At 48.7% G+C, this 26,429-nt stretch overlaps 1 protein-coding gene across 2 annotated transcripts in view; it reads left to right on the top strand.

The window, feature by feature from the left end:
• The first annotated feature begins 9,568 nt into the window (after positions 1 to 9,568).
• DPYSL3 (dihydropyrimidinase like 3) overlaps positions 9,569 to 26,429 on the top strand; it is a 28,137-nt gene continuing 11,276 nt past the window's right edge. The window contains exons 1-3 of one of the 2 annotated variants that reach the window (XM_030283866.4): positions 9,569 to 9,885; positions 23,663 to 23,751; positions 26,037 to 26,221. In XM_030283866.4, coding sequence (XP_030139726.4) covers positions 9,586 to 9,885; positions 23,663 to 23,751; positions 26,037 to 26,221 — 574 coding nt within the window. In that variant the 5' untranslated portion in view covers positions 9,569 to 9,585. Of the gene's footprint in view, positions 9,886 to 17,596; positions 17,766 to 23,662; positions 23,752 to 26,036; positions 26,222 to 26,429 lie in introns of those variants that run through there. The other variant, XM_030283868.4, reaches the window with a different exon arrangement.

Raw genomic sequence — 26,429 nt, 5'->3', positions numbered from 1 at the left:
GAGAATCAGAAGGGTAAAAGACAGAGAACTCATGAGTTGAGATAAAGAAACTTTAATAGGTAAAGCAAAAGCTGCACACACAGGCAAAACAAACCAAGGAATTAATTCACTGTTTCCCAGTGGCAGGCAGGTATTCAGCTACCTTTAGAAGAGCAGCACCTCTTCACACTCAATGGTTACTTAAGAAGACAAATGCCATCATTCTAAATGTCCCCCCTTCCTCCTCTTCCCCCCATGTTAGACACTGAGCATGGCATCATCTAGTATGGAATATCCCTTTGGTCATTTTGGGTCACCTGTCCTGCCTGTGTCTCCTCCCAGCCACCCATGCACCTCCAATTTCCTTGCCATTGTGGCCATACAAAAAGAAGAAAAGGCTCTGTGTAAACCCTGTTCAGCAATAACAAAAACTCTATATTATCAACTCTGTGTTCAGCACAAATCCAAAACATAGCCCTGTACTAGCCACTGTGAGGAAAATTAACTCTACCCTAGCTGAGACCAGCATAGAACCACAGTAGCTTAGAACCACAGTAGCTTAGAACCACAGTAATTCTCTCTATCAGTATGCTTTAGGACTTCCCTGCCACGTTCCCGGCAATGCTTCCTCAGTTGCATACCACTCATGGATGCCTGCACTGTCCCCAGCACTCCATTTTGGATTGTTCCATAGCTGCCCTTGTTGTTAGAGCTCTGCCAGGAAAATCTGGTCCTTTCTTTATTGTTGTGGAAAGTGGTAGTGATACGCAAAGGAAAAACATGAATGCATTAGAAACTATTACTAAACAAAGTAAAGTACAGAAAAATTACAGAAAACGTACACAGTCCTTAACATGATTAACGCATACGTATTACATGTCTATAAGACAAGCCAGAGGAGAGCAGTGGGTAGCTGTATGAGCTGGAGATCAGATCCCCTGCAGCATTAGGAGTTCCAGAGGTGATGCTGAGAAAGCCCTCTGTGTAAACCTCTTAATCCAGAACCAACACACTCTCTCAAACCAGGCTCTTGGTTTTGAATATGGATAGAAAGCATTAGTGTTAAACTTTCACTTTTGAGAATTAAGAAGAGATAAGAATATCAAAATCAACCAAGTATTATAGTAAAAACCTACAGAAGTTTGGGCTTCTTTGTAGACAAAACAGAGACTTTTAAAGTGGCCAGTTCCCTCAAGATCCTTCTTGAGGGATCTTGAGGCTCTTCTTCAAGAGCATCAGGTAAGCCAGCCAGTACTTACAGATGCTTAACTGGTAGGGGCTGTGAAAAGAATTCAAGAATTCCAGCTTGGCAGGAAAGACAAACCTCTGATTTTACATTCTCAGCACAGAAACTTCAGAAGTTACTGTGGTATCTCTTACTTGGATTTTTATCAGCTAGCCTAGTCACTGAATGAAGGATTTGAATATTCTAAGGGACAGGCACTTAGTCTAAACATGTAAGAACAAACAATGGATATGGTACCTAACACTGTTCAACCTGCACTTGACCTGCACAAATGTGTGGGTGACACACACAGGTTCCCACTTCTGTATCAATGTATACATCAAAAATAATAGAAAGTTAAATCACTGAGTCAGAAGGGGCACAATGCAAAAGTTCCCTGCCAGGTTCTTTGCCATGTTCTATCAAGAGAAAACTCTTGCTCCATAGCAATGGAAGAAGTACAGGGAAAGGGAAAAGGATTTTAGCTTCACGGAATGTGAATGGTTCATTTGGCAGTTATGGGTTTGAAATTCTTAGAATTAAATATGTTTATGGATGCATAAAAGCTGCATTGCAGGTAAAGCATTAGCACATCTGGGATGCAGATTGATTTCAGTCTCAGGCATTCAAAGCTTATCGTAACAGATGCAACATTTATATGCTTGCTTAGGGAAATTACTAAGAAACTGCCTTTCACAATTTCCCAATCCAAAATACCTTACTGTGATTTGAAAATTCACAGCAATTGATGCTGATAACTCATCCATGCTCTGGAAAGGACCAACATCAAAATGCTGCAATTTGACCTTGGATTCCAGCCTCTCCATCAAGAAAGCATCTGGCTCACTATCTGTTCTCTCTTTGGTCTTTATTTTTTCATATTTAGTAAAATTCATAAAGCAGTGACACTCAGCACAATGGAATTTTGTGATGCACAATTCCTATTAGACAGCCTGCAGTCTGATGAGTCATCTCAGCTCTTTCCACCACTGTCTACCCAAGGTGTGTCACTCACTGTCCATTGGTTTAGAAGTGAAAAGCAGCTGAGATGAAAGAACCAAGCCAGAAGTTAGGAAGTTAGGAAAAGCAAGGAGCAAAGGTGGGTATGAACACACAGACAAACCCTTGATTTTAATTTAATGTCTGTGCAACACTGTAATCCCATAAGGTAAGGTAAGGATTTCCCTGGGAAATAGCACTGAAAGGTAGTCTGAAACTGGCACAACCTGCTCTTCTCAACCTTTGGGTCTGTCATGGGCTGACACTGACCTTGATGTAGCAGGCTTTATTTGGAATTAAGTCCCCCTTTTTCATGTGATTTCTTACAGGTGTATTTGATGCAGCAGGCTTTATTTGGAATTAAGTCCCCTTTTTTCATGTGATTACTTCCAGGTGTATTTGATGTAGCTGAGATTGGGTTCTGGCCTTCAGACAGAGTTTTGGGTTTCACATGAGCATCTGAAAAAGAGCTGAAGGAACAACCAATCCCAAGACTGCTTGCAAAAGAGTGGTCTTACAAAGGAGTGGAGTGCAGGCTGTATTGAGGTGATGGATTTTGGTAGTATAGAAGCCTTTTTCTTCTATTCCCTGAAAAAGGAGGGCTGTAAGGTATGCCTGCTTTTCCCTAGGACATACATAGCGAGCAACACAGATGGACATTATCTATTTTAACATCTGTGTGGAAGGGATAGCCCACCAGTCCTTAATGGTAGGACAGCTTAACACTGATTTCAAAGGAGAATTTGGTAGGATAGTGAATACGGACTGAACACAATTTCTAACATAAATAGATCAGCTGGAGGTATGAAAATTAAGTGAAAAATTTAGTCCCAGCCATGGCAAGCACAGGTTCTAGCTCCTGCATGGCATAAGTCACTCCAGTTTACAGAATACGGTTTTCCTCCAAAGCAGCAGCAAATAGACTGACAGGCAAGCAGACTAGGATCTTCAGTCACAGCCTGGCTCCTGCAGTACTTAGAGAGCTTCTTTCATGCACTATCCAGGCTGTGCAGGGCCATGACAAAAAAAAAATGCACAAATGGCAGCTCTTTTTCCTTCACCAGCCTGGCCAAAGTATATTTGACTGCTTGCTTCCTCACAGTCACAAGCAGCCATATAAACAAACAAGCAAACATTGTACCTTTAAACCCACTGTAATTCTACTCTGCTGACATCTAATTATTCGTTATAGGCTTGTAATCACTGGCACATAATCACTAATTATCTCTAGATATGCCACCTGTTTTTGCATCAGTGTGCTCCCCTGAAGCCATAGGCTGGAGAGAGAGGTTGAAAGAAAGGACACTTTAGGTCTGCAATGGTTGATTAGATCAAGTGCAACACCATGGAAACAAGGAAATCTCAGCTTAGTCCTGCAAATAATTTCTGGGAATAAAAGCAGGCACAGAGGAGAGTAGCTGGTGATCCCTAAGATAAGCTGGAATGATAGCAGTCACAACAGCAGATATGCTTGGAAGCAAGTCAGCATTTGCCATCACAACAGAGGCCAAACACACAGTGAGACCAGCCAAGCCAGGCTTCGCAGCCCAGGGAAGATGCTGGACAATGCCATACAGTAAGCAAAGAACAAACAGGACCAGGTGGAAAGAGACTGATTTTGAGAGGCAGAACATGAATTCAGAGGAAGTGGGCTGACTGCTCTTGAAGTGAATCTGGTGGCACACATCTGGCAGAATATCCTGGGCTTCAAACTTACACAGAATAAGTATTTTCTTATGTAAATCCATCTCATCCAGGCCCTAACGGTCCATGTCACACCAAGCCAGACAGCTGCTACAGTAGCTAAAATCTCACTATTCCTGAAACTCTGATCCTGAAGGTACCCAATGACATGAAAACAACAGAAGATGTCTTCAAGTTTTCTTGGCTGTTCCTGGAAATCTGGAGTGACATATCTCGGTGTGTCCATCTTAATAGAAGGTGGCTGGAGCTCATGGTGGCTGTGCAGAACCTCCCAGGTCACCACCTATTCTTCCTTGTTAGTTTGGGTGGGCCCAGCACACTCTAGGCAGGTTGGAATATTTGGGATTTCACACTGATGCCAGATCTGTGCTTCTGACCCTCTTGAAAACATTACTTATTTCTGGTGCCTTTTGTCCCATACAACTTCTAAATTGACTCAGTTTGCATCTGACTGCAAGGCCTGCAGTGCCATGGGAGTCCTTCAACATTGAGAAGATAGTAGTCCTTCCTTGGAGGACCTGGTGAAGGAGAGTCCAGATTCGCCACAGAAAAAATTTCAGAACTCTTTTTCCACAATTACTATTAATATTTTGACTAGCAGTTCATTTTAGGAGGAAAAAAATACCCTATGTGTTGAAATACTGGAATTTTCCATAGGGTTTTGCTCAGCACTAAACAAATCTGGGAACAAAAAGCATTACTGCATTTCAGAAATATTCTTGGAGTAACCAAGCACAGAAGATTATAACTTCCAGCTGCTTATCAGATTTGTGGTCTCTGTTAGTATGACAGACTGACAGCATGCTGAAGTCAGGCTCTCTGTGTTGCTTCAAGTTACTCCCTCCAACAATACAATAGCATTCTGCAGTAGAAATGACCACACTGTTAACCCACTCTCCCTGTGGTTTTGGCATGAAATACTGAACAAGTTTTTGACAGAGTCAAATGCTTTGCCTTTCTGACTCTGCAGTGGTTTGGTTTTGGTAAAGTATTTCACCAAGGACAACACCCTGTGCACAGCAGTTCCCCAGGGGCTGATACCAGAGCAGCCTGGAGCATCACAGAGGTCTGTCTCATCTTCTAACATGCCTATGTCTGAAAGTTTAGAAACCGGAGTGTGGTGATGCAGGCGTCAGCCACTGGCCCTCCCCAGCTGATTGAGATATCAGGCTCATCAGTCACCCGCCCTTCATAACATGCCTTTTCTGAGTGAACAAAGAAGCCCACCCATCTCTGACCTCTGCTTCTAAATGTAAGTGGGACAGTCAGATTTCCTTGACTCTTCCACTGTTTCTTCTGCATTTGTACTTAGCCTGACTTTCCCTGAGACATATGAAAGGCAGTGCCAGGGGCTGTCCTGACATTGCTGCAAGAATGATAGTAGAACAACTACTGTTTATCTGCCAGCCTCCAAAAACAGGACATGCTTGTAAATCATGACTACACAGTGTGAGAAGGCAGCTCTAAGTTTGCATGAAACAAGATAACTAGGACTTACTTAATCATTGCAACTTATCATGCATGTAATAAAGGGATGCAGTTTTACCAAATCATGTAGGAATCAGAAGAAATCAGTGTTGACCTGCTACTACCACTGTCCTGCTGCTTCTCCAGCTGAACCCACAGACATTAGAAGAAAACAAGCTACAAAAGCTGATGTGCATTTATCCTGCTCACAATGTTATGCAGTCATTACATCACATCCTTTTCACATGCAATCAAAGACTGCTGCCTCCAGACCCACAGGAAAATCAGTGTAAGACCACTCTGGATCAGACATCAAGGAAGGAAATGTCCTCACTCAGGACATGGCTCAAGCTTGTCAGCATTGGTGAAGAAAGGGGTCAAATCCCACCTAATGTCAACAGTCTGTTTCCTTCAAATAACACAATATTCTCTGAGTCTAATGAGCATTGTAGTGACAGCTATGGAACCTGAGATACTTCCTGGTGTAATGAGCAAATTCCAGTGACAGTATGTGAACAACATATCACAATCTGGGACATTCTTCACCCTTTTAAACCATTTTCTATTTTTATTACAGATAGAATGATGTTGCACAAACCATCTGGGAGCTGCGAACCAGCACAGAAGTTTGCCAGCAGAGGATGTGGAGTTTTTCCAATTAAGAAACTGCCCACTGCCCTGACAAATGGAAAATAAATTAGCAAAGTCATCAGAAAATACCTATTGGGGGACAACAGTGCCTTGGCAGTGGCAGGCAAAATGACCTAATTTGACTTCTCTGTCAATACCTTTGCTATTTGAATGATTCAGTTGGCAATTTGAATTCCTCTTCAAACATTTAGAAGATAACAGTATGTTTGACAGCTTCATGAAGAAAATGCTTGAGAAAGTTACATGATAGGTTGTGCCTCTCAGTGGATACTCTGAGGCTTGGGCGTTTAGAGCCTGCGATTCCCTGCACAGGCTCTGACAGGAACCCCAGCTGGTGCTTTGGCAGCAGTCAGTGAGGACAAAGAAAAACAGCACTGGGGTTTTGAGAGCACAGAACAAGAAAATGCGCACCCCAGATGGGGTGATTATGTCCCATCTTATTAACTAATCCTTTTGCAGAAAGGGATTTGCTTAAAGATAACTTCCCAGAAGGCTGCACCATTCCCCCATTCATAACCAGTGTGGCTCACCTTGTAAGATGACTGATTTCCATTTCTCAGTGTGCCTTAAACAGTTCTTACTCAACTAGAAAGACATGAATTAGAAGCTTGCCACTACAGAATTTCCCATAAAATAAATGTTGTTCCCTAGATCAGAAGAGCAGCCTATTTCTATTCCTGACCAGTGGTGCCCATCTGTCAGGCTCAGCTCAGATTCCTGACCCATGAGGACCAGTAATTCTGTTTTGCGGTCAGGATGTGAATCCAGCCCTTGAGCCAAGGAAACCCTTGCAGGATTGATGGTTGGCTCTAGTGGGTCCTGTGGCAGCACAAAGCACATGAGCTCACATGCCTACCATCTAGATCCTCCCTGGGCCCAGGCAGGGGAAGCAGCCTTCCCACTGGTTCCCCTCCCTGATTTCTATCTTCAATCTACTTTGTACAGAGAGGTGAGAGGAGAGCTGCTTTGCCAGCAGAGCTTGAGTTTGCACCACTCATGACTGTTTGCCTGACCAACATTGTTGTCCATGAGCATATAAGCATGTGATTTAAAGAAGAGAACATTTACTTAACTACCGGAGGCAGACATTTTGTCATTGTATAATTAAAAGCTTCATGTCTGATCCAAGACATACATATACAGAAATATAAAGCCTTCTGCTGGGCTCAAAAACAACTGTGCTGTGAACACGCACGGAATACAAACTTCAATTTTCATGGTATTCTTGAACTAGTAGCCTTACAACACCTAACAAAAAAGATCTTATAAGTAAATGGCAATTTGAAAAGTATAAATCAAGAACTGTCTTTTATACATGGAATGATTTTCATTAAAAGTCAGATTTTAAAGCCTTCAGTCCCCAGAAGAGCTCCGTACTGTGCAGATAATTTCAGTGCAACCATCTACGCAGCAAGGCACTAGGAAAGATAAACATTGGAATCAAGATTTAAATAAATATTGCTATTAAAGTACAATGCTGAAATTTTTGCATGTTTGCAGAATCAGACAAAGACCAGGCCCTGTTCCAGAGAATTTTAATTCCCCGTAAAGTTGCACAGCTATACGGAGATGTCCCAGCCAAAACAAGGGGTTCACTCTAACTCCTCAGTGGTTAGTGCACACAGGCACAGGGCAGGGCACGTTGTTCCTCTCAGGAGAGGCTCACTCCTCATGTGTTATTGCTTGGTCCTGAGGAGGCAGGAGCTCAGCTCACTGTGTGAAACATGCCAGCCACCAGCTCCACGGTCAGCACATCCCACTCACCAGGGGCAGAAGCTGTCTGAGAGGGGGTTTCATCTTCTCAGTGGATCCCACTTGCAGCAGGAGGATTATTTCCTTTATGCTAAGGCAGTCCCTTAGGAACATAAAGACCTGGTGGGCAGTCACTTTGTGTGCATTTGCTTGGCCAGTACTAGTGGTCTTGCTGCTAAAGCATCCAGTTACAGAAGAGGAGCGTTTGCCAGGAGACTAGGAGTAGGAAAACACTCCAGAACAAACACTTTCTGGCTATCTGAAGGGATACTTCCTTCTCTAGCTGCCAGCCACTGCTGCTGCCCCTGCATCTGAAATGTGACAGTGCTGGGCTCTTCTGGCACATCCTGGTCAGGTGGCAGTGGGGCTCTGGTGTGGGCATGACACTCATGGTGCTGAGCATCATGAAGCCACAATGCTGGGGCAGCTGCATATTAAAGTTCACATAAGAGCCCAAGAACAACCAAATGCAACCCTCTCTGGTGCTGCTTTAGAGAAAGTAAGGGCAGACGCTGACCAGTATTTCACCGTGCTGTGTAACTCAAGGCTTTTAAAGTAACTCTCCCAAGTTTACAGATACAGTCTGCAAATATTTAGTCCATCCTCTCTTCTCCTAACCCTTTAGACCTGAATAATTATTCAGAAATTCAAGTTACTGTAGATTATTTGACTTAGATGGAGAAAAAAATGGATTCAGTTAATGACACTGGTACAAGTCCAGTTACAAAAGCAGACTGCTTCCCAATGTGCAAAAGGAGGGAAATTATTGCAAACCATTTCCTCCCACACAGCCTCAAGCCTCAGTCAGCCCCCCAGACTGCCTCTCCAGGCTTAATCACAGGGTCATTTTTCTGACCTATGATGGGTCAGGCTCCATGTGGATTTTCCTTAAGAACCACCAGTCCTCAGAGGACTGGTAGAGATAATGGCACTGTTTCGTTTTCTGCAGAAAAGGTTGAAAAAAACACGACTGACAATATCTCATAACACAAAAATGTGGTGTGAGGAATCACTTGACAAGACGTAGAGCCCAGGTACCATGCATGCTTGTTCTGGATAAAGAAATGAGCTCTTGGCAAAATTATTTTAGTCAAAGCTCCAGTTTTGGTGCTCACGATAGATTTCACATATTACTACTGTTATACAGCCACTAGCATTTGTAAAACCCAGTCTTGGCTGTCTTTCTGTCCTTCGGGTCTCCAGTACTTTTGAAATGAAGTTGCAATGGAGTTCTCAAAGCAATACCTTTAAGCGGCCAACACCCGCAGCTTGTTTGTGCGGCCAGACAGGCGCACCCGCGGTCACGTTTGGGAGCGGTGAAGCCTTTGTGCAGGGGACATTGCTCATGTCTGGCTGTAGCGTCCAGCTAAACGCAGCGCATCTGCAGGGACCGCGGCCCAAGCGGAACGAGGTACGGCCCCGGGCCCGTGAGCAAACGCCGGTTTGTGGGCTGCACCGCGTACCGGCGGGGTAAAACCGACACGCGGCTGTCGGGGCTGCCGCCGGCGCGTCCGAGCACAGCCCATCTGCCGAGCGGCTCGCACGGTCAGCAGCGAGGCGCTCCCGTGCGTCCGCTCCGTCCTCACGGCTGCAGCATCCCAGGAAGGCGGCCGACGGCAGCTCGGCCGGTGGCAGTTTCCCGCTCAGCAACGGCCGGCCCAGCAGACACCGGAGCAACCGACGGCCGGTACGAGCGAGCGCCACCCACCCGGTCCCACCGCCCCCCGCCCCACGCCGGGCCCGCCCCGCCCCGCGGCCCGGCCCGCCCCATCCTGCCCCGTCCGTCCCGTCCCGGCGGCGCGGCGGGGATGGCGGCGGACGGGTGGCGCGACGACGAGGAGCTGCCGGTGTACCTGGCGCGGCCCGGCACGGCGGCGGTGCCTCGTCAGAAGCGCGGGGGCCTCTTCTGCAACGTCGAGGGCGCCTTCGAGAGCAAGACGCTCGACTTCGGGGCACTGCGCGTTGGGCAGCGCCGCGCCCCGCCGCCCGTCCGCCCCGGCCCCGACCCTCCGCCCGGCACGGTCCCCGGCCCCGGCCCGGCCGCTGGCGACGTCCGCGCCTCCTCCGGCCAAGAGCAGCTCCAGGACGCGGCCCCCGCGGACGACACGGTAGGGGCCGGCGCGGGGCTGGGCCGGGGCCGGGACGGCGGGGCGCGGTCTCGGGCGGCGGCGTGGGCCCGCGGGGGGTCCGGCCGCTCTCGCCCCCGGGGCCGGCCCTGAAGGAGACGCTGGCGGTGCTGCGGTGGCTCCTCCGCCCCGGCTGCCCGCAGCGTCCCCCGCCGCCCCCTCAGCAACCCCGGTGCGCGGAGCTCCGCCCGCCCAGCGGGGGATGTCGGCGGTCTGGCCGCGGCGCCGGTAGAGTCAGAGTCGCTGATTCGGTTTGCTGCAGGACCTCTTTTATACTTTTATGAAAGAATAGCTACTCCCGCGCCACCGAACATGGAAGAAAAACCAAAACAGTGGGGATTTTGGAGCTGCTACTTCGAGCCAGTCAGATTGGTATCTCTCATGGACACAAACTAGAAGTACTGCACCAGCAGTGGGGGGCGGCACATTGATCTGGAAGTGACAGTGTTGAAGGTATCACTAGGCACAAAGTTTCTCAACTTACACCAAAGTGAAAGTGATAAACTAATTCATCCAGCTCCACAGTATAGTCCTTCTGCTGGAGGGTGAGATGGCTTGCTGTTCTGGTTCTGGTCCTATTTGCACTAGCAGTCGGGCAAGAAGATGATTAAGTTAATAGTGTTGAATGAATATCTTGTTGAGATTTCAGTGGTCCTGTGGCTCATTTTTGCATCAGGCAAGTAAGGCTATTCACTCTTGTTGGTTAAAAAGCTTGTTAGGAGCTGAACTTTTTAATAGCCATCTTAAGGTCACTCTTTTTCAACTATGAACAGGGGCAAACCTCCCACCTCCTCATTTTTGAAGATGGAATAAAAAATCACCGGCATCTTAGCACCAAGAGGTGTAGTGGTTGTCTTGGCATTTTGCAGAAACGTCCACTTGGGTCTGGAGTGCAAACCCTGATTAACAGCAGTCATTGATGATCTGGAAGCCTAGACCCACTAGCTTGAGCCTAGTGGAAGCACAACAGTGAACTATGGTGACTTGAGCTCTCTTGGTTTTGGGGAAGAGCATCAGGCTGTCCTAAGTGCCCACTGTCATCTATAGGAATGTCTAGCTAGGCAATGCTTAATCTGAGGTTTCTTCATTGCACTTTAATTTCTTCAGCCTCTGCTTTTTAGTTTCTTAATGGCATGTTTCTCAGTTCATGTTCTTGAGCTTTGCTCCTTTACAGGTGTTTTACAGAGTCAGGAACAAACTTAACATTATTCCTGTCAGTATCAACCTTGCCCACGTGGTTTAAGTAGCATCTGCAGAACTAACCACTGCATTAACAATTTTATGCTGCTGCTGCTTGTTGGAAAAGGAGCTGAAGCTCCTGACAGCCTGTCTACGTGCTTTGCTGTGAGCTTTTCTTTATTAGCTGTGCCAAAATTAAAAAAAAAAGCCTTGTTCCCTTTTAAGGTCTTATGTAGACCCTTATCTCCGGTGTTTTATAGATGAGGATTTCCTTCAGCAGCTCCTCTCTTCCTGATAATTTCTGCCCCTATATTTCTTCCTCTGAGGCCTTCAGCTGATAAGCATTGGGAAAGTAAGGGTCAGTAAGTAAGTAACCCCTTTTATCTGCACATCTTGCCTAAGAGGGTGGGCAGCTTCATACATGCGTTTTTGTGTGTGCATAGCTAGAAGGAATTGTATTACTTGGTACTGTGGCTTTCAAGCTTTGGGGTGACCCAGAATGGGACAGTGCGATGGGAAATGAAGTGTGCATGCTGAGCCCCATTGCCTACACAGCCATGGGGAGTTTGCCTGTGTTGGACTCTGCAGATGCAGGGCACACAAAGGCACTTTTGTCAAGGCAAATTGAACTTTGAATAATTTCACAGATTGAGAAACAGTGAGAAAGCTCAAGTCATCTACTCTTGCCCAAGCAACTTGTTTATTAGAGAAGCTGAAAGTAAGAGACTTGCCTGTGCCCAAGACAACAGGCAGAGATCTAATTTTTGCAGTGAACAGTTTATTGGAAGTACAACAGACCAACATGCCTTATTATTAGTTTGTTTGTTTGTTTTCTTGTAATTACATTAATTACAATTAAAGCACCAACATTTCTACAGGGAGACAACTCCAGTGAATAAATGCCTGGTGATAACACGTGGTTTCATGCAACTGGACAACGTAATACAGACCCAGGGACATGGTCCAACCTTGCTTTGTTTTATCACAAAGTCTATTGGAAGGACAAAAGCTCAGCTGTGTATTGGAGCGCATTGGAGTCATAGTGGGGATGTAGCTCAAAGCAGTTGGGAGCTGTGCCTTTGCTCTGTTAGTGGGAGTTTGAGCTTTGCCAGTGGATTTAGGGACAGCGAGTGACAGTCATTAGGGTAGGGGCCCAGGGGACTACTGTGGAGGCCATGGCTATGGGGAGCTGCCTCTGTGGGCTGGTGGGCTTCCTGGGGAACAAGAGATGTGCCCTTCAGGTGCTCTTTGCTCAAAGCAGGAGTTCATTTCCCTGCTACTGAGTTCTGCTGCAGCAAGAGTTTTTGCTGCACAACACTTAAGGTTTGGAGGAACAACACTGTGGGGCCAGATTCAGTGTTGATCTGAGCTATTCATAGAGACCATTTTTAGTAAGAGTGATTTAACTCAGTCCAGGTTTTCATCAGTAATAGCCAATGTGGACATCAGACATAGCCAGTGTAGCCTTCTGAAGTGTCCTGTAGTTTTCTTTGAGAGCTGTCATGCCATTTGTTTAGCCAGAGTGGATTACTGTGTTCACTTGTACTATGATGAAGTAAAAAGAGGGTTTCTCTGTAGGTCACAGACAACACCCTGTGAATTCCTGTGACCAGGAAGTTCATGGAAGGCTGGTGAAGCATGTACAGGTACTGGAGAGTTGCAATACTGGGCATCTGCAGAGGCAACAGGGCTTTGAGGAGCAGGGAAGGAGCCTTACACTTGGTGCTTGGGAAGGTCAACCAGAAGCCTGTGGAGGCATCCTCCACATTCCTTCTCACTGCTGAGCCATGCAGAGACCATGCATTTTCACCAACCTGTGCAGTCACAGAGTCAGGAGCACGTGGTGCTAACCCCCAGACACTTGGTCCTTCCTGCTGCATGGTTCTGCAGCTTAAATTGTCATTTCCAATGCAATTGGCTGTGGTCCCACAAACATGGGATTGTGGCTTCACCTCAGGCTGGGGCAGTTCCATTGGCTGGGGAGGAAGGGGGAAAGAAATGCAAGGGAAACTAGCGGGCAGTGAAAGCAGGCAAAGAGTTCATCCCCTCCAGAAGAACAGCAGGAGCCAGTCCTTTGCTTTTTCCTGGTGTGTGTGATACCACTTGATGTCTAACTTGTGATAAACACTGGAAATACAGGCAGGGTTGCCTCAAAAGGAGAACAAAGCTTGGACTAACTTGATTCTCTCTTCGATTCCTGACACTTGTAAAATGTGCTCTGACTTCAGCATTCAGCTTTTTGGTTTTCAACGCAAGCAATTTATAGCAGGAACACCAAGCCAGCAGCAGTCTGTGCTTCATGAGGTAGCTTGGCACAACCTGAAGTTGCAGTTGTGCACTGCTTTTAGCAGTTTAAAATCCTGAATTTGTGGAAGGGATCCTAAAGCACTTCAATAGCATTAATTCATCGCCTCAATATTACCCCATTCAGCATCTGTGTTTTGGTTTTACTTGTTCTTTTTATAAGAGAATAATTTGGAGTTACACGATACCTGTTACTTTTACAAACAATAGGAACAAATCCAATCCACTGAACTAGTTCCTACATAAGAAATGCAACAGTTAAACTTGCCTTACAGTTCGTGGAGTTGAATACTAAATATTCAGGTCTTTATTGAAAAAAATCCCACATATATGTGTTTGTGTTTTTTAAGAAATTTGATGCATGAAGCACAGCAATAAGAGTCAGTTCTTTGGCTGCTCGTGCTAGGACAGAGGTTACTGCCAGCACTTCAGCAAAACGATTGAGTTTGTTATCCCACCCCCCTGTTTAAGAAGACAGATACTGGATTCCATGGGAGTTACGCAGCAGGGCTAGTTTCCAGAGAAATTAGGGATTCAGCTAAAGAGTTCCTGCTTGCTGCAAAGAGCTTATGTTTTACCACAAAACTTACCCTAGCATGGAAGTAGTTTGATTTTTCACACAACCTTGTGGCAGTAGTCCTTGGTTTTGTTTTGTCCTCATTCTCAGCTCTGGGTGGTCCAAGCTTTGCAAGTGGCTGGCCCCGGTGTGTGGGCAGTGCAGTGGGGCCAGGGAGCTGGCTGGCAGAAGTGGCCTCTGGGGTACCTGGCCATTACATCTGGGGCACCGAGGTGGCAGGCCAATCTTGCACTGCCAGGGTTTTGGTATGATGCTGTGAGTGTTATGTGGTCTTGAAAACATCCAGCTTTTCTCAGGACATGTTGGTCATTATGGAATTTGTTATCAGGAAAGAAACTGGGTTTTGCAGCCGGGTATAAAACAAATAGCCAGCTCCTCATTGACACAACTTGTTTTCAGCCTGCTTGAAGCAGATATTTCTAGAACATGGCAGGGGCTCTGGGTATGCAGGAACTGTTCTGGGGGCACAGGACTTCCCACTTTGGTGCAGGGATGGTGTTTCTGTCCCTTGGATTCACTGCCTCTGAGGTAACTTAACCCCTGAAAACTCATCTGCTAGGAGACCAGAGGGGATGGTTTCATGCAAAGAATATGTATGGGAGGAGGAGATTGTATGCATGGGGACAAGCTGGCCTGGCAAATCTGCTGAACATTATGACATTTGAGCCCAGATAGTTCCATGACTGGTGATATCCACTGAATGTTGGTTGTGCCTGTATAAGAGTCATTGGTCATGGATACATAGGGCTGGTGAAATCTGGTTTTTACCTTTGCATTAGAGTCTGGTCAGAAGCCTCCTAGTCCCTGAAGAGGGAGGTTGAGCCAGGCTGCCGAGCACTGGTGGGCCACAGTCAGAGCTGCGTTTGTTGGTGCCAAAGTCCTTGCAGCAGCATGGGCCTTTTATTCTGTCTTCACACCACTGGTGCCCCACACCCTGCTGTTCTCATTTGTGGCTCTCCACAAACACCTGGAGCCATGAGGAGATTTTGAGCTCTGAGGATTGCCATTTTAAGTAACTTTCAGATTGACTATGCTTCTCATAGAGGATATTTTGAAGCATGTGAGTAGAGCCTCACACACTGCACCTGGAAGAGATCCTATGGAAAAAGTTTTTTTCTGTTTTGAATGTTTTGGGCCCACGGCAGGGTGTTTGATTGTATTTGTGCGAGTGTCACATAGCAACCATAAGGAAAGCACATCTCTTCAAATGAGGGGTCTGAAGTCACTGTGGCTGGCCAGCATCCAGGGGGCTGATGCAAGCTCAGCTCTTGAAACTGTCCAAGTGTTGAAGTCAGCAGCATCTGCATAGTCATTTATCTATTATTAACTAACTAACTGCTGTTCTTTCTGTTACTGAGTCTAGACAAAGTTAATATGGTACCACCAGGCATGGAGATACTCATAAACTTTCCAGAAAATGTATGAGTGAAGTTTTGAGAGGTTTGGTGATGGGAGTTGAGGCTGTTTCTCACCTCCCAGACCCAACCAGTCTAATTTCAGTAGAGACAAGGACCTGTTCTTGATGCATTGCGGTGTTGTGACAAGAACAGTGTGGTCTGGTACATGACCTTCTCCCAAAAGGCTTTTAGTTGCAGAGGCTCTGGCACAGCACTACTCCCCCTTTCCCTGCCTGGTGCTTGCAGACATCCCCTGCCCATGGATCTGCCGTGGAGGGGGAGATTTCCAGCCATCTCTTGCTGACTACAGGGGTGCAGCAATAGCATAGTAGCTGGAACAGGGAAACAGGAGGGCCAAGCAGCCCTTGCAATTTTGTCAGTATTCTCACAGTCTGGTAGCAATAAGTAAGTTGTTGAGCATTTGCTGACTTTGACTTCAAACTGGTGAAAGGTTTTTGAGTTTAGAATAAATACACATTCAATAAAACAAGCCAAGAACTTCAGAAGCACATAGAATAACAGACTCAGTGGGTAGTAAAAGCTTTAGGCTGGGTTACTGCAAAGCACATGGTACTGACAGTCCACGCTGCTGTCACCCAGTTCTCTCAGGGCTTTGTAGCAATCAAAGTTGGCTGCAGTGTCAGGTTGTGCTGTGAGATGGCTCTGCCTGTGCACACACTGGTGAGCAGGGTGCTTGTCAGGCCCCTGATGCCATTGTTAGATTCTAGTTCAGAGTGCAAACTGGAGGCATCGTTTGTGTGTTGATCACCCAGGTCAGATGGCTTGTTTTCTGTCAGGAAGTAGAATTGGATTTACAGCAATGTCCTTGCCAGGTGTGGCTGTAAGATTTTCCTAGTGGAGCTGCCTGGCAGCAGGATCTGTAGGAGCATCTTGCTGATGGTTTCAAAGCTCTGTGCAAGAGTGGAGTCACAGTTGGCCTGGAAGAGAAAGCAAGATTCAGGGTGGCCAGGGTCTTAGGACCTGCTGGCAACAAAATGGATTGTGGCAAGCAGGAAAGGGTAGACAAATTTGTCCCATTGTGGTACAGCTCTTGCTGGCATGGTCCTGGCCAGCTGTGGGCCGGGCTCAGCATCGTCTGTTTCAGCACACACTGAGTACTTGCAAACAATTCCACCATTTAAACCTTCCTACCAAAGTCACAGCAGAGAAAAGGGAAGAAGTCCTTGGAAAAGTCCTTGCCAGCACTTGTAGTGTTTGTGTTACATGTAGGATTCCTGGAGCTAGATGTGTGGTGTATTTTATTATTTTTTAATGTTTCCAATTCTAGTGCATGTGAAAGAAAGTTGAGGTGATGATGCAGGTGCATGCCAGCAGCCCGAGACAGCCTGTTCAGTTACAGACCTTATTCATTCTACTTGCCAGTGCTACATGGAAAGTCTTGGCCAGCAGAGAGCCCTGATTGTGGCCGCTCCCATGGGCCATCCCTGCAGGCTGGGTGGAGAGGCAGACTGGCCAGCGTTGGTGCCTGGTCTGGTACCGGTATTCTGGTTGCTGGTGCATGATGTCAGTGCTTGTTGCCAGTGCCCGGGGTTGGTGTCAGCGCTCGGTGTCGGTGCTCGCTGCCAGTGCCCAGGGTCGGTGTCAGCGCCCAGTGTCGGTGCTCGCTGCCAGTGCCCGGGGTCGGTGTCGGTGCTCGCTGCCGGTGCCCGGGGTCGGTGTCGGTGCCCGGGGTCGGTGTCAGTGCCCGGTGTCGGTGCTCGTTGCCAGTGCCCAGGGTCGGTGTCAGCGCTCGGTGTCGGTGCTCGCTGCCGGTGCCCGGTGCTGGTGTCGGTGCTCGTTGCCTGTGCTCGTTGCCGGTGTCGGTTCCCGGGGTCGGTGTCGGTGCTCGCTGCCGGTACCCGGTGTTGGTGTCGGTGCTCGCTGCCTGTGCTCGTTGCCGGTGTCGGTGCCCGGTGTCGGTGTCAGTGCCCGGTGTCGGTGCTCGGTGCCGGTGCCCGGGGTCGGTGTCGGTCGGTGCTCGCTGCCGGTGCCCGGTGTTGGTGTCGGTGCTCGCTGCCTGTGCTCGGTGCCGGTGTCGGTGCCCGGGGTCGGTGTCGGTGCTCGCTGCCTGTGCTCGGTGCCGGTGTCGGTGCCCGGTGTTGGTGTCGGTGCTCGCTGCCTGTGCTCGGTGCCGGTGTCGGTGCCCGGGGTCGGTGCCGACACCTGCCAGGCCGGGCGGGGCGGGCCGGGCGCGCCCTGCGCGGAGCCGGGCCCGGGCGCCCCCTGGCGGCGGCGGGCGGCGCGGTGGGCGGGGCGGGCGGCGGCCGTCCCGGTGCGGCGGGCTCGGTCTCGGTCTCGCCTTTGTGAGGAGCGGTGCGGAAGCAGAACGGGTGGCGGCGGCGGGTCGGGCCGGACCGTGCGGCGTCATGTCGTACCAGGGCAAGAAAAACATCCCGCGCATCACGGTGGGTGCGGTGGGCGGGGCAGGGCGCCCCGTGGGGTGGGGGGGGAGACTCGGTGCCGGCGTCCGGCGTTGCGGGTCGGAGCGGGGCGGCGGCGGCGCGCAGACAAAGAGCCTCCGCCCGCGCAGGTGCCCCGGCCCCGCCGGTGAACTGCGCTGGGCAGAACCCGCGCCCCAGCGGGCGCAGCGCGGGCTGGAGCGTCTGCGGCGCTCGGTGCCCGGCGGTACCCGGCGGAGCCCGGCGGTGCCCGGTGCCGATGGGGTGTTTCCCCGTGCGGGGCCAGAGGGGATGGGCGGTTGCTCCAGCCTCCCGCAGGGCGCTCCCCATGCTCAGTGTCCCCGCCGAGCAGCTCCTCGGTCTCGCCGTACCAGCTGCGGCGGTGCCGCTGCAGCTCCCGGGACCCGGGAGAGGCGGCGGCTGGTGGGCTGGCCCTGAAGCTGCGGGAGCCCCGGTGCCACCGGTACCCTGCCGTGGCGCTCCCTCTGGAGCTTCTCTGATCTCTGCCGTGGCATCTCTGCTTCACGGCTCGCCCTTCGGATGCCATAGAAGGCTTGCTCTTGGGAAGGCAGTCTGGTCTTTCATCTTGTTGGCTTTTCGCTGGCTTCATTGTAGCTCCTGATTTTTCTATTGAGGACAGCTCTGACCCTTTGAAGAAAAAGGAAAAGCAAAGCACTTGACTTCCGTTATTATTTTTACAAATGTGAACAAAGTGCTCTCAAAGAAGCATTAAGATCTTGACCAATGTAAAGACAAATTCCTTTGTCAGCCTAGATTCAGATGCTTTCACAAGCAATATTATGGCTTTGCACATACTGCCATTTCTGTATCCTGAGACACCCCAACTGCTGCTGCAGGTGGGATTTCTCCCATTCTGTGGGGCTTTTTCTTTATTATACTCTTTATCAATATGCAGGGCTTGTGCCTGCTCCTCTGGGATCCAGTGGCAGCTCTCTCCCCTCAGTGGTAACAAAATCTCCCAAGCTGTTTGATTTATCCCTATTAAATCCTTTGCTGCTTTTTTTTTTTTTTTTTTTTCTTTTTCTGAAGCTGAAAATGCTGCGCTTTCTGTCACCCAAGCAATGGGCAGGTTGGACTTATATGAAGGATGTATTGGAAAACTGTGTATTTGTACTTCCCAACAGCTATTGTTTCTGAAGATGCAGAAACAATCCCTCCTGGTTCCTCTTGTACTCAACAGTGCTGCAGTCAGTATTTGTAGTCGGTTTCTGCCAGTAATGTCTGAAAAATCAGAGTTTGCCTACTGTGTCTGCAGCAGTTTCTCATCTTTTCTAGGACAGCCATTTTAGTGGAGAGGCCAGGAGCATGAGTGAGTGGTGCATGTGCTAGTGCAAGATAAATTTCTGTGCAAATTATTCCCAATGTGAGTTGTAAAAGCCTGGTCAAAAGCTGTATGTGACAGCGTGACAGGCAAGACTGTAGTCATTGATGGAAGGCTGGGAAGTACAGGCATGTCTGTCAGTTGTGCCATGGAGGAAACACAGGGAGGGGAGGTTAGCTAAGGCTTTGGCTTTCTCAGTGATGGCTCCATCAGCTTGCTATGGATGCGTTGCTCCTCACTGTCTCGTGTTGTGCACCATGCATCAGAGACCACTAAATGTGTGCTGATGCTAGGGTGCCCAGCTCAGGAGAATAGTTATTTCAGATCTTGTATGTCTGTTGAGAGACTTTTTATTGGTTCCTTTTCTTTGGCTGTTTGGAAAGGTAATCAAAGTACTTCCCCTCTTGCTGTCCACAGTATGTTTTTCTGCAGGAAGAGAGGTGGAAGACTAAAATCTTGTCCTTATTTTACAAAATACCTGTTAACAGAATGGTTGGTTGAATCAGAATTACTCAGTGTTTGTGCTTTTGTCGTAAAATCTTTTCCTAGGCCAGGTAGACTGGGGAGCCTGTATTTTTTCTTGGTGTGAGCCATGCCCACCCTAATTCCCCTACCAGAGCCCACAACACCTTCTCTGTGATGTCTGTGCCACCTCTAAAAACAAGGAAGTCTGTATGGTGTTATGGTGTTGGCCAGTATGTTGTATCAGGTACACATGGAGAAGAAGGCCTCAGTTACTGACTGGATGGGTTTTGGTGAACTGGTAGCTCTCAGTTTGTCATTTCTAAGTCACAAACAGTAGGGAATCACAGTGTAGCTGGCAGCTATCTCTCCCTGTGACACTAGCCAGGGGTTCTTCCATGCTGTTGTGTGGTGCATTAGTAAGGAGGAAACATACACTTCTGATGAAAAACATCTGCAATTAGTGTCTCTGTTTTTACAAGGGAAAAACCAGTAAAACACCTGCTTCTGTGCTCCTCTAATTATGCCATTGTGCTTTGTAAACGAGGTGAGCACTGTTCTTGGCTGGGTTCGACAGCCTTCTGGAACTGCTGCCTGCCTTTCTTTTTGCAGCATCACTCTGAAAAATGTTAAGAGACCACCTGATACTTTGGGATCTCAAAATGACCAGATGATGCTTAAGTGCATCAGGAGCAGAGTATGGGCATGAGAGAATGGGTAATGGGTTTGAAAGCTTGATCCCAAATGCAAACAGGCAGAGAGACAGGGAGAGTTCTGCATAAAGGCTTACCAGCATGGAGAGGAGTTGAGGGCTGGTGGTGAATCTGGCAGGTTTTGGTAGAGCTGTGCTGGAGGGAAAGCTCCAGGCTTGGCCTTGCAGGCATCCCTTGTGCCTGCAGAAATGCATCCTCACAGAAAGCATCACAGTGGTGGCAGATGAACTGTCACTGGCTGCCCAAGTGCTTTGGAGGCACTGTCAGCAGTGGAGGTCAGACCAATGGGCCTGGCAGGACTGTGCCAATGGTCAGGCAGAGCCGTGAACAGCCACGGCCAATGCAGCATCTTGCACTCCTGGCTGCTTTGGCACCCTTTGCCCAAAGGCTGTGCTGGGCACTGGTTGCTCCCTCCCTGGCCATGTCCCCATGGCTCCTGCTGCAGAAGGGATTTTCCCTCTGCTCAGAGGCTGATGACACAGCCTGATGCTGGCTGGCAAGAGCTGTGGTGGGCGTACAGAGGCACAGTGAGCCCTGATATGGGAACAGTGCGTTTATTGTGGTCTGGGGCTGCTCTGGTAGCGTGCACTGAAGAAGCCTGGCTATTAAGTCAGGCTCATTTCCTCATAACTGCTTCATTCTCTTAATTTCTTCTTTCCCTGCCTCTTGACACCTGAATGATGCCAGAGCCTGTAGGCATGTAATTTGGATTTTCCTTATTCAACTTAGTTGCAATTTTTTTTCCTTGCAGTCCGTGGGTGGGTGCTGGTGCAGTCCCTTCACTGTCGGGTGGATGTGGTGGGTTCTAGCAGTGCCTGACCTCCTGAATGGATGCCTTGTTTGTGCTTCAGCCATTGTGGATCTCTCAGTTTTGTGTACTGACAGAGTTAGCACTGAGCAGCCCTTCACATCTACCACAGAATGACCTCTTGTGAGTGTGGAGCAGGCATATTTCTTGAGCTCCTCTTAACACTTCATTCAGTAATTGTCAATGTGACAGTGTCCTGCACCTGTGCCACCTCTGCCTGACTCTCTTGGCTTCCTCTGGTCTAATGTGCAGGGAAGGGCAGGCTAGCATCAGTATTTACTGATGCTCCCACACTCTAATAAGAACCAGCTCCAGAAATTCAAGAAAGCAAGTTGGGGAGGACAAGACAAAAAAAAGTGGAAGGCTGTTAGTGGATCTGGGCAGGGAGATTTTTTTTGTTACCGTGTCTGTGCTCAGGGTCCTCAGCCCCAAAACTGAGCTTTGCCCAGCATGTGCCCCATGGGGAGGGGCATAGCGCAGCTGTGCTCTGGCCCAAGCACCTGGGACTGCCAAGCCAGCGCACACCAGCTGTCCTTGTGCCTCAGCTGCTCCTGAGAGGTGGTTGTGGTCCCCAGGGAGAGGTGGCTGTGGTCCCCAGGTCGCTGGTCAAGATCCAGATCTCCGTGTGCTCATGGAGGCGCGTCAGTGCAGGATGTCTGAAGGAGCTGTGCTTGGGGGGCTGTGAGGTGCCCTTGCTTCCAGGCCCCCCTTAGACAGCGCAGTTTGGGCAGACCTCTGCCGGATATGTCAGCCTGGGCAGGGAGGAAGCGGGGCTGCCCCCGGGTCTGCTTGTTGGAGAAGACGGTGAGTGGCAGGAGAACCGGGAGCAGCTGAGCTGAGTTCTTTTCCTGGTGTGAGAAGAGGCTCCCTGGGCTGTGCTGGCGGGGAAGGTGGATGCCCCTTGCCGAGGGTGCCAGCCGTGGGGCAGCCCCGCCGGGCAGTGCGGGGCCCGCGGCTGTTCGCACGCCGGGCTGCGGCGGGGCTGAGCGCGCCGGCATTCCCCTCCTTTCCCCACCCAGTTCCTTTGTCTCCACTGCCTGTGGATGAGATTGCTGTAAAAACGCACGCGGAGCTCTGGGCTTTGGCTGCTGCCGGGATGCTGGAGTATTCTTTGCATCCTTCTGTTGACAGAAAGGAAGCTGCAAATTCCCACCATGGTGGCGATACTTCAGAAATGGCCCCAAGGGTGGCGGGTGGAGAGCAAACCCATCTCCCTGCAGAACAATTAGCCATGCCAGAGCCTCACAGGGTGAGGCTGGCATGTGAGCCCTGCTGAAGGCTCTGGTCTGCCCTTGTCCAGGCTCACACTGTGGAAGGGGAGTGTATTTACATACCAAAACCTGGGCTGTGGGCAACAGAGAGGAATGTAAGGTGTGATGAAGAGCTGAAGAGTTGTTGGAGGTGTTTCAAGCAGTCAAGTAGACAACATGTTCTCTGGCACAGCAGTCAGCCTATGTCACCTGAATCCATGGCAGGCAGTGGTTTGCCCCTGTACTGCCTGCAGCTGCTTGTACAGACTTGTACAGGTGGAGGTAGGTAGAAGAGCAGGACCTCTGCCATCTGAGTTCCCCTGGACAGGGTCTGTTCCCCACAGGACAGTGCCCATCGTCTCGCATCAGTGTATGCTGAGTTGTCTGGTCCAAAAGTGTGAACGCAGGAAGAGTATAAGGACAATTCTGGCTGGGGTGTTCCTCTGTTGTCTGGCTGTGCTCCTTTGGAGAAGGCTGCTGGCCACTTTGGTCAGTAGGAAGGAGAACAGAAGAGGTGGTAAATCATGAGACTGGAGTGCAGTCCAGTGCCTCCTGTTTTTTGTATAGACCTGTGAAATGCCTCAGAATCATTACCCCAAGCACAGCAGGAGAGTGGCAGATTAACAGCTGGTTGCCTGTCCTGTTGGTGGTTTTTGGAAGGTGGAAACAGAGCAGAGAATAACTTGTCTTCTTTAATGCAACTTACTTTATGTGGTATCTGGATAAGATTTAGAGACATGCCCATAGTACAAACTAAATGCTGGTGTCTGTGGCTCATGCTGCCTGCCTAGTTATGTGCATAATGTCCCGATGTAGGAAGCTGTTGACTTCCCTCTATATTTTATGGAAGCATATTTGCTGTATCCCCTTGTGCTTAGTCTGCCTCGGTGGTGTTTTGGTGGTCTTTGTGGCAGCCCCCTCTCTCACTTAGAAATGGGTTTTGGAGTAAGACATTTTCAATCCTTGCTCTTGTACTGTTGTTTGGAGTGTTGACACAGGTCTAGTGACATTTCTGCAGCATCAGTGGTTGAGGTGAGCAGTGGGAGAGTGCCTGTACGAAGTGCTGAGAATCATAAAATCATAATATATTAAGGGGCTGGAATGAACCTTAAAAGATCATGTAGTCCCAACCCCCTCTAGTGGGACACTTCCCACTAGACCAGGTTGCTCAAGGACTTAACCAACCCAGCTTTGAATACTGCCAGCACTGGGGCGTCCATAACCTCCCTGGGCAACCTGTTCCAGTGTCTAACCACCGTCTTAGTCAAAAGTGATCAAAGCATGTGTGTAATGTGCTACTGACAGCTGCTGTGCTCTTCCCTTTTCAGAGTGATCGTCTCCTTATTAAAGGAGGGCGAATAGTCAATGATGACCAGTCATTCTATGCTGACATTTACATGGAGGATGGCCTCATAAAGTAAGTATTGGATTTTTCCTGTCTTCATCTCCCCTTAAACTAGCTTCAGGTTGGGTGGTTATTGGCTTTTTGTGGATGTGGTCTGTGCCCAGTTTGCCAAGCAGTAAAACTTGATAACCCTCTCTACTCGGAGGCTCAACTGCACTCTGCACTGTGTGTAAGCACAGATATGATTGTCTCATGTGTTTTCAGAGGAACTCCAGTGACAGAATTGCAGTCAGGCTTGTGGGATTGTGATACAGTGTTCATTGTACAGCAAAGTTGTGTCTAATTGCACCAGGAACGAGGTTTATCTTTGACTTCTCTTTTGCCCTGTGTTAACCATATTAGTGTCAATGACCCCACACAGGATCCTGTTTGTTAGCACTTACAAGGATAGTGCTGTGCTGCAAGTCATCTGCATCTTTGAGATTTCCAGGAATTGCAGGGAATCCTCTGGGTTCCCCCAGCTTCTCTGTCTCAGAGCTGTAGGAATAGCTCAGTTGTTTAAAGGCTGCCTTCAAACTTGGCAAAGGTATTGTGTCAGGGCCAGCTCCACACTGGGTGAAGTGAAAGAACTATGATAGTTTATAGCCCTGAGACTTGAAAAGGCATTGCATGCTCTGTGGTAAGAGTTATATATCCAGCCTTCCCAGGGTGGTATTTGTTAAAAATCCAGCAGCAGATAAATACTTCAAGAAGTGTGATTGTATTTTTATCTGGTGGCAAGACCACTTGTGATTGACAAGTGTCTGTAAACAGGCAGGGATCAGAGCTAGCTTTGGTGTTTTTGTGGTGCATGCTTTCTGAGTATCATTGGGTGAATCACTGAGCCTCATCTATGGCCTGGAGGCCACAGAATTTCACTGCCTTGGGAGCTAAATGCTCTTACAAGTGAATTCTGCGAAGAATACAGTGAGCAATTAAAAACCTTTAGTGATGGATTCATCTCTGTAAAAGCAGTGTGAAGAGCTGCTGATTTATTGCTGCGAGGACAGTAAAGTGAGCAGTTCTGTCCACAGAATTTTTGTTACACTAGGGGGAAAAAAAACTGCAAAGTGACTCAGCTTGAATGAAATGCAAAAATGAAATTTATTTCTCATTTTTAGTTCCCCAAGGAAATCTGAAGTTTTCCACTAAAACCAACTTACCTTTAAACTTGATTTATCAAGGAGCACTGAGAAAGGCTTGATGAAAGTAGGATTTCTGAAGGAAGAGATTTGAAGGCTGAGTTGAACATATGGGCACATAAAGGGTTGAGGGAACAGGGTCTGAAGAAGGGAATGCTGAGGTTCAGGTGACTTGGCCTGCAGGAGGGCTGGATACTTGTGATACTTGTCAAGTTGTGCTCAAACAGGACAGGCTCCAGAGCACTATAGTTGTGTATTAGGTTACTAGTACATTTATGCTAGAACTCTCTAGATTTCCTGTTTTCAGAAGACATTCTTCGGTACTTGTGATTTTAGCTGCCTTCACTACAATATGACCCTGCAAAGCTGTCCTTTAGGGTCACAGAAGAGACAAGGTGATAGGGGGGAACTGTGCACTTCTTGGGAAGACAGTGAACCCAGAGCCTGCAGGTTGTGCTACGAGCCCAGCAGGCTGCAGCCAGTCAGGCTGGGCACTTGCTGAGCTATTTCCCAGCTCCCAGGAGTCCCTTCACTCTTGGGATTTTGTGTTGTGAGTGGCATTGCAAGTCCCTGATAAGCCCTGAGCTGGCCTAGCAGCTGTGGCATTACAGTAAAAATCATCTTTATTTGTAAGTAAGCTCAGACTTGATCCTTACTTAAGGTGGGCAGAAGGACGGGAGGCAGGAGAGATTAGGGGTGTAGCTCACTTGGAAGCAGGGCTGGTGTCGGGTTTTGTGAGCATGTACCCTGGGTGAGCAGTTAGAGCTGCTATGCTGGAAATGCATATGCTGCAGCCTGTTTTGTGAGCCTGTATGGGATGAGGTGTCCTAGGCAGGTTCTCACCACACACTGCAGAGGTCACCATCAGACCATACTCCCCAGCTACCCCAACCCAGTGTGTGCCCCATGCAGCAGGCGCCATCCAAGTGACCTGCAGAGTGGCTGGACAGATGGCAGCCACCCCTAAACTAAGCACAGCATAGGTGTAAGCAAGCCAGATAATCCTGCATGTTGCTGCAGAGTGATTTTGCTCCGGCAAGCCTGGGTCTGGGAGTGGGACAGAGTGGGGTGTTCCTGCTGGCAGGGAGCTGCCCTGGCAGTCTCTGGCTGAGCTGTTCAGAGGTTATGTTGTGGCAGGTCTTCCTTTGTGAGAGTATCTTGGTGTGATCTCATCAGGCAGATTGGAGACAACCTGATTGTTCCTGGAGGGGTCAAAACCATAGAAGCCAATGGGAAGATGGTGATCCCTGGAGGAATTGATGTCCACACTCGTCTGCAGATGCCATACAAGGGAATGACCTCTGTGGATGACTTCTTCCAAGGAACAAAAGCAGCTCTGGCTGGTGGAACCACCATGATTAGTAAGTGCAGCAGGCATGGCCTGTGTGTGACACCACCCAGCACTCCTGCAAGATCACCCAGTTCTTGGTTTTTTATGTGCTTTTCTCAGTCTTCTGTGTTTTCAAAGTCCTTGACAGTGTGTTCATATTTTCTGTGATCTCTGTCAATGCAGTCTAGGGAGTAAGGACTGGGATTAATCTTTTGGTCCTTAGTAACAATGAAGTGATA

Source organism: Taeniopygia guttata, chromosome 13 (genome assembly GCF_048771995.1).
Source record: "Taeniopygia guttata chromosome 13, bTaeGut7.mat, whole genome shotgun sequence".
In the NCBI taxonomy this organism is placed as follows: domain Eukaryota; kingdom Metazoa; phylum Chordata; class Aves; order Passeriformes; family Estrildidae; genus Taeniopygia; species Taeniopygia guttata.
Note: the sequence above shows the minus strand (reverse complement) of the source record. Positions and strands in the feature narration are given on the sequence as shown.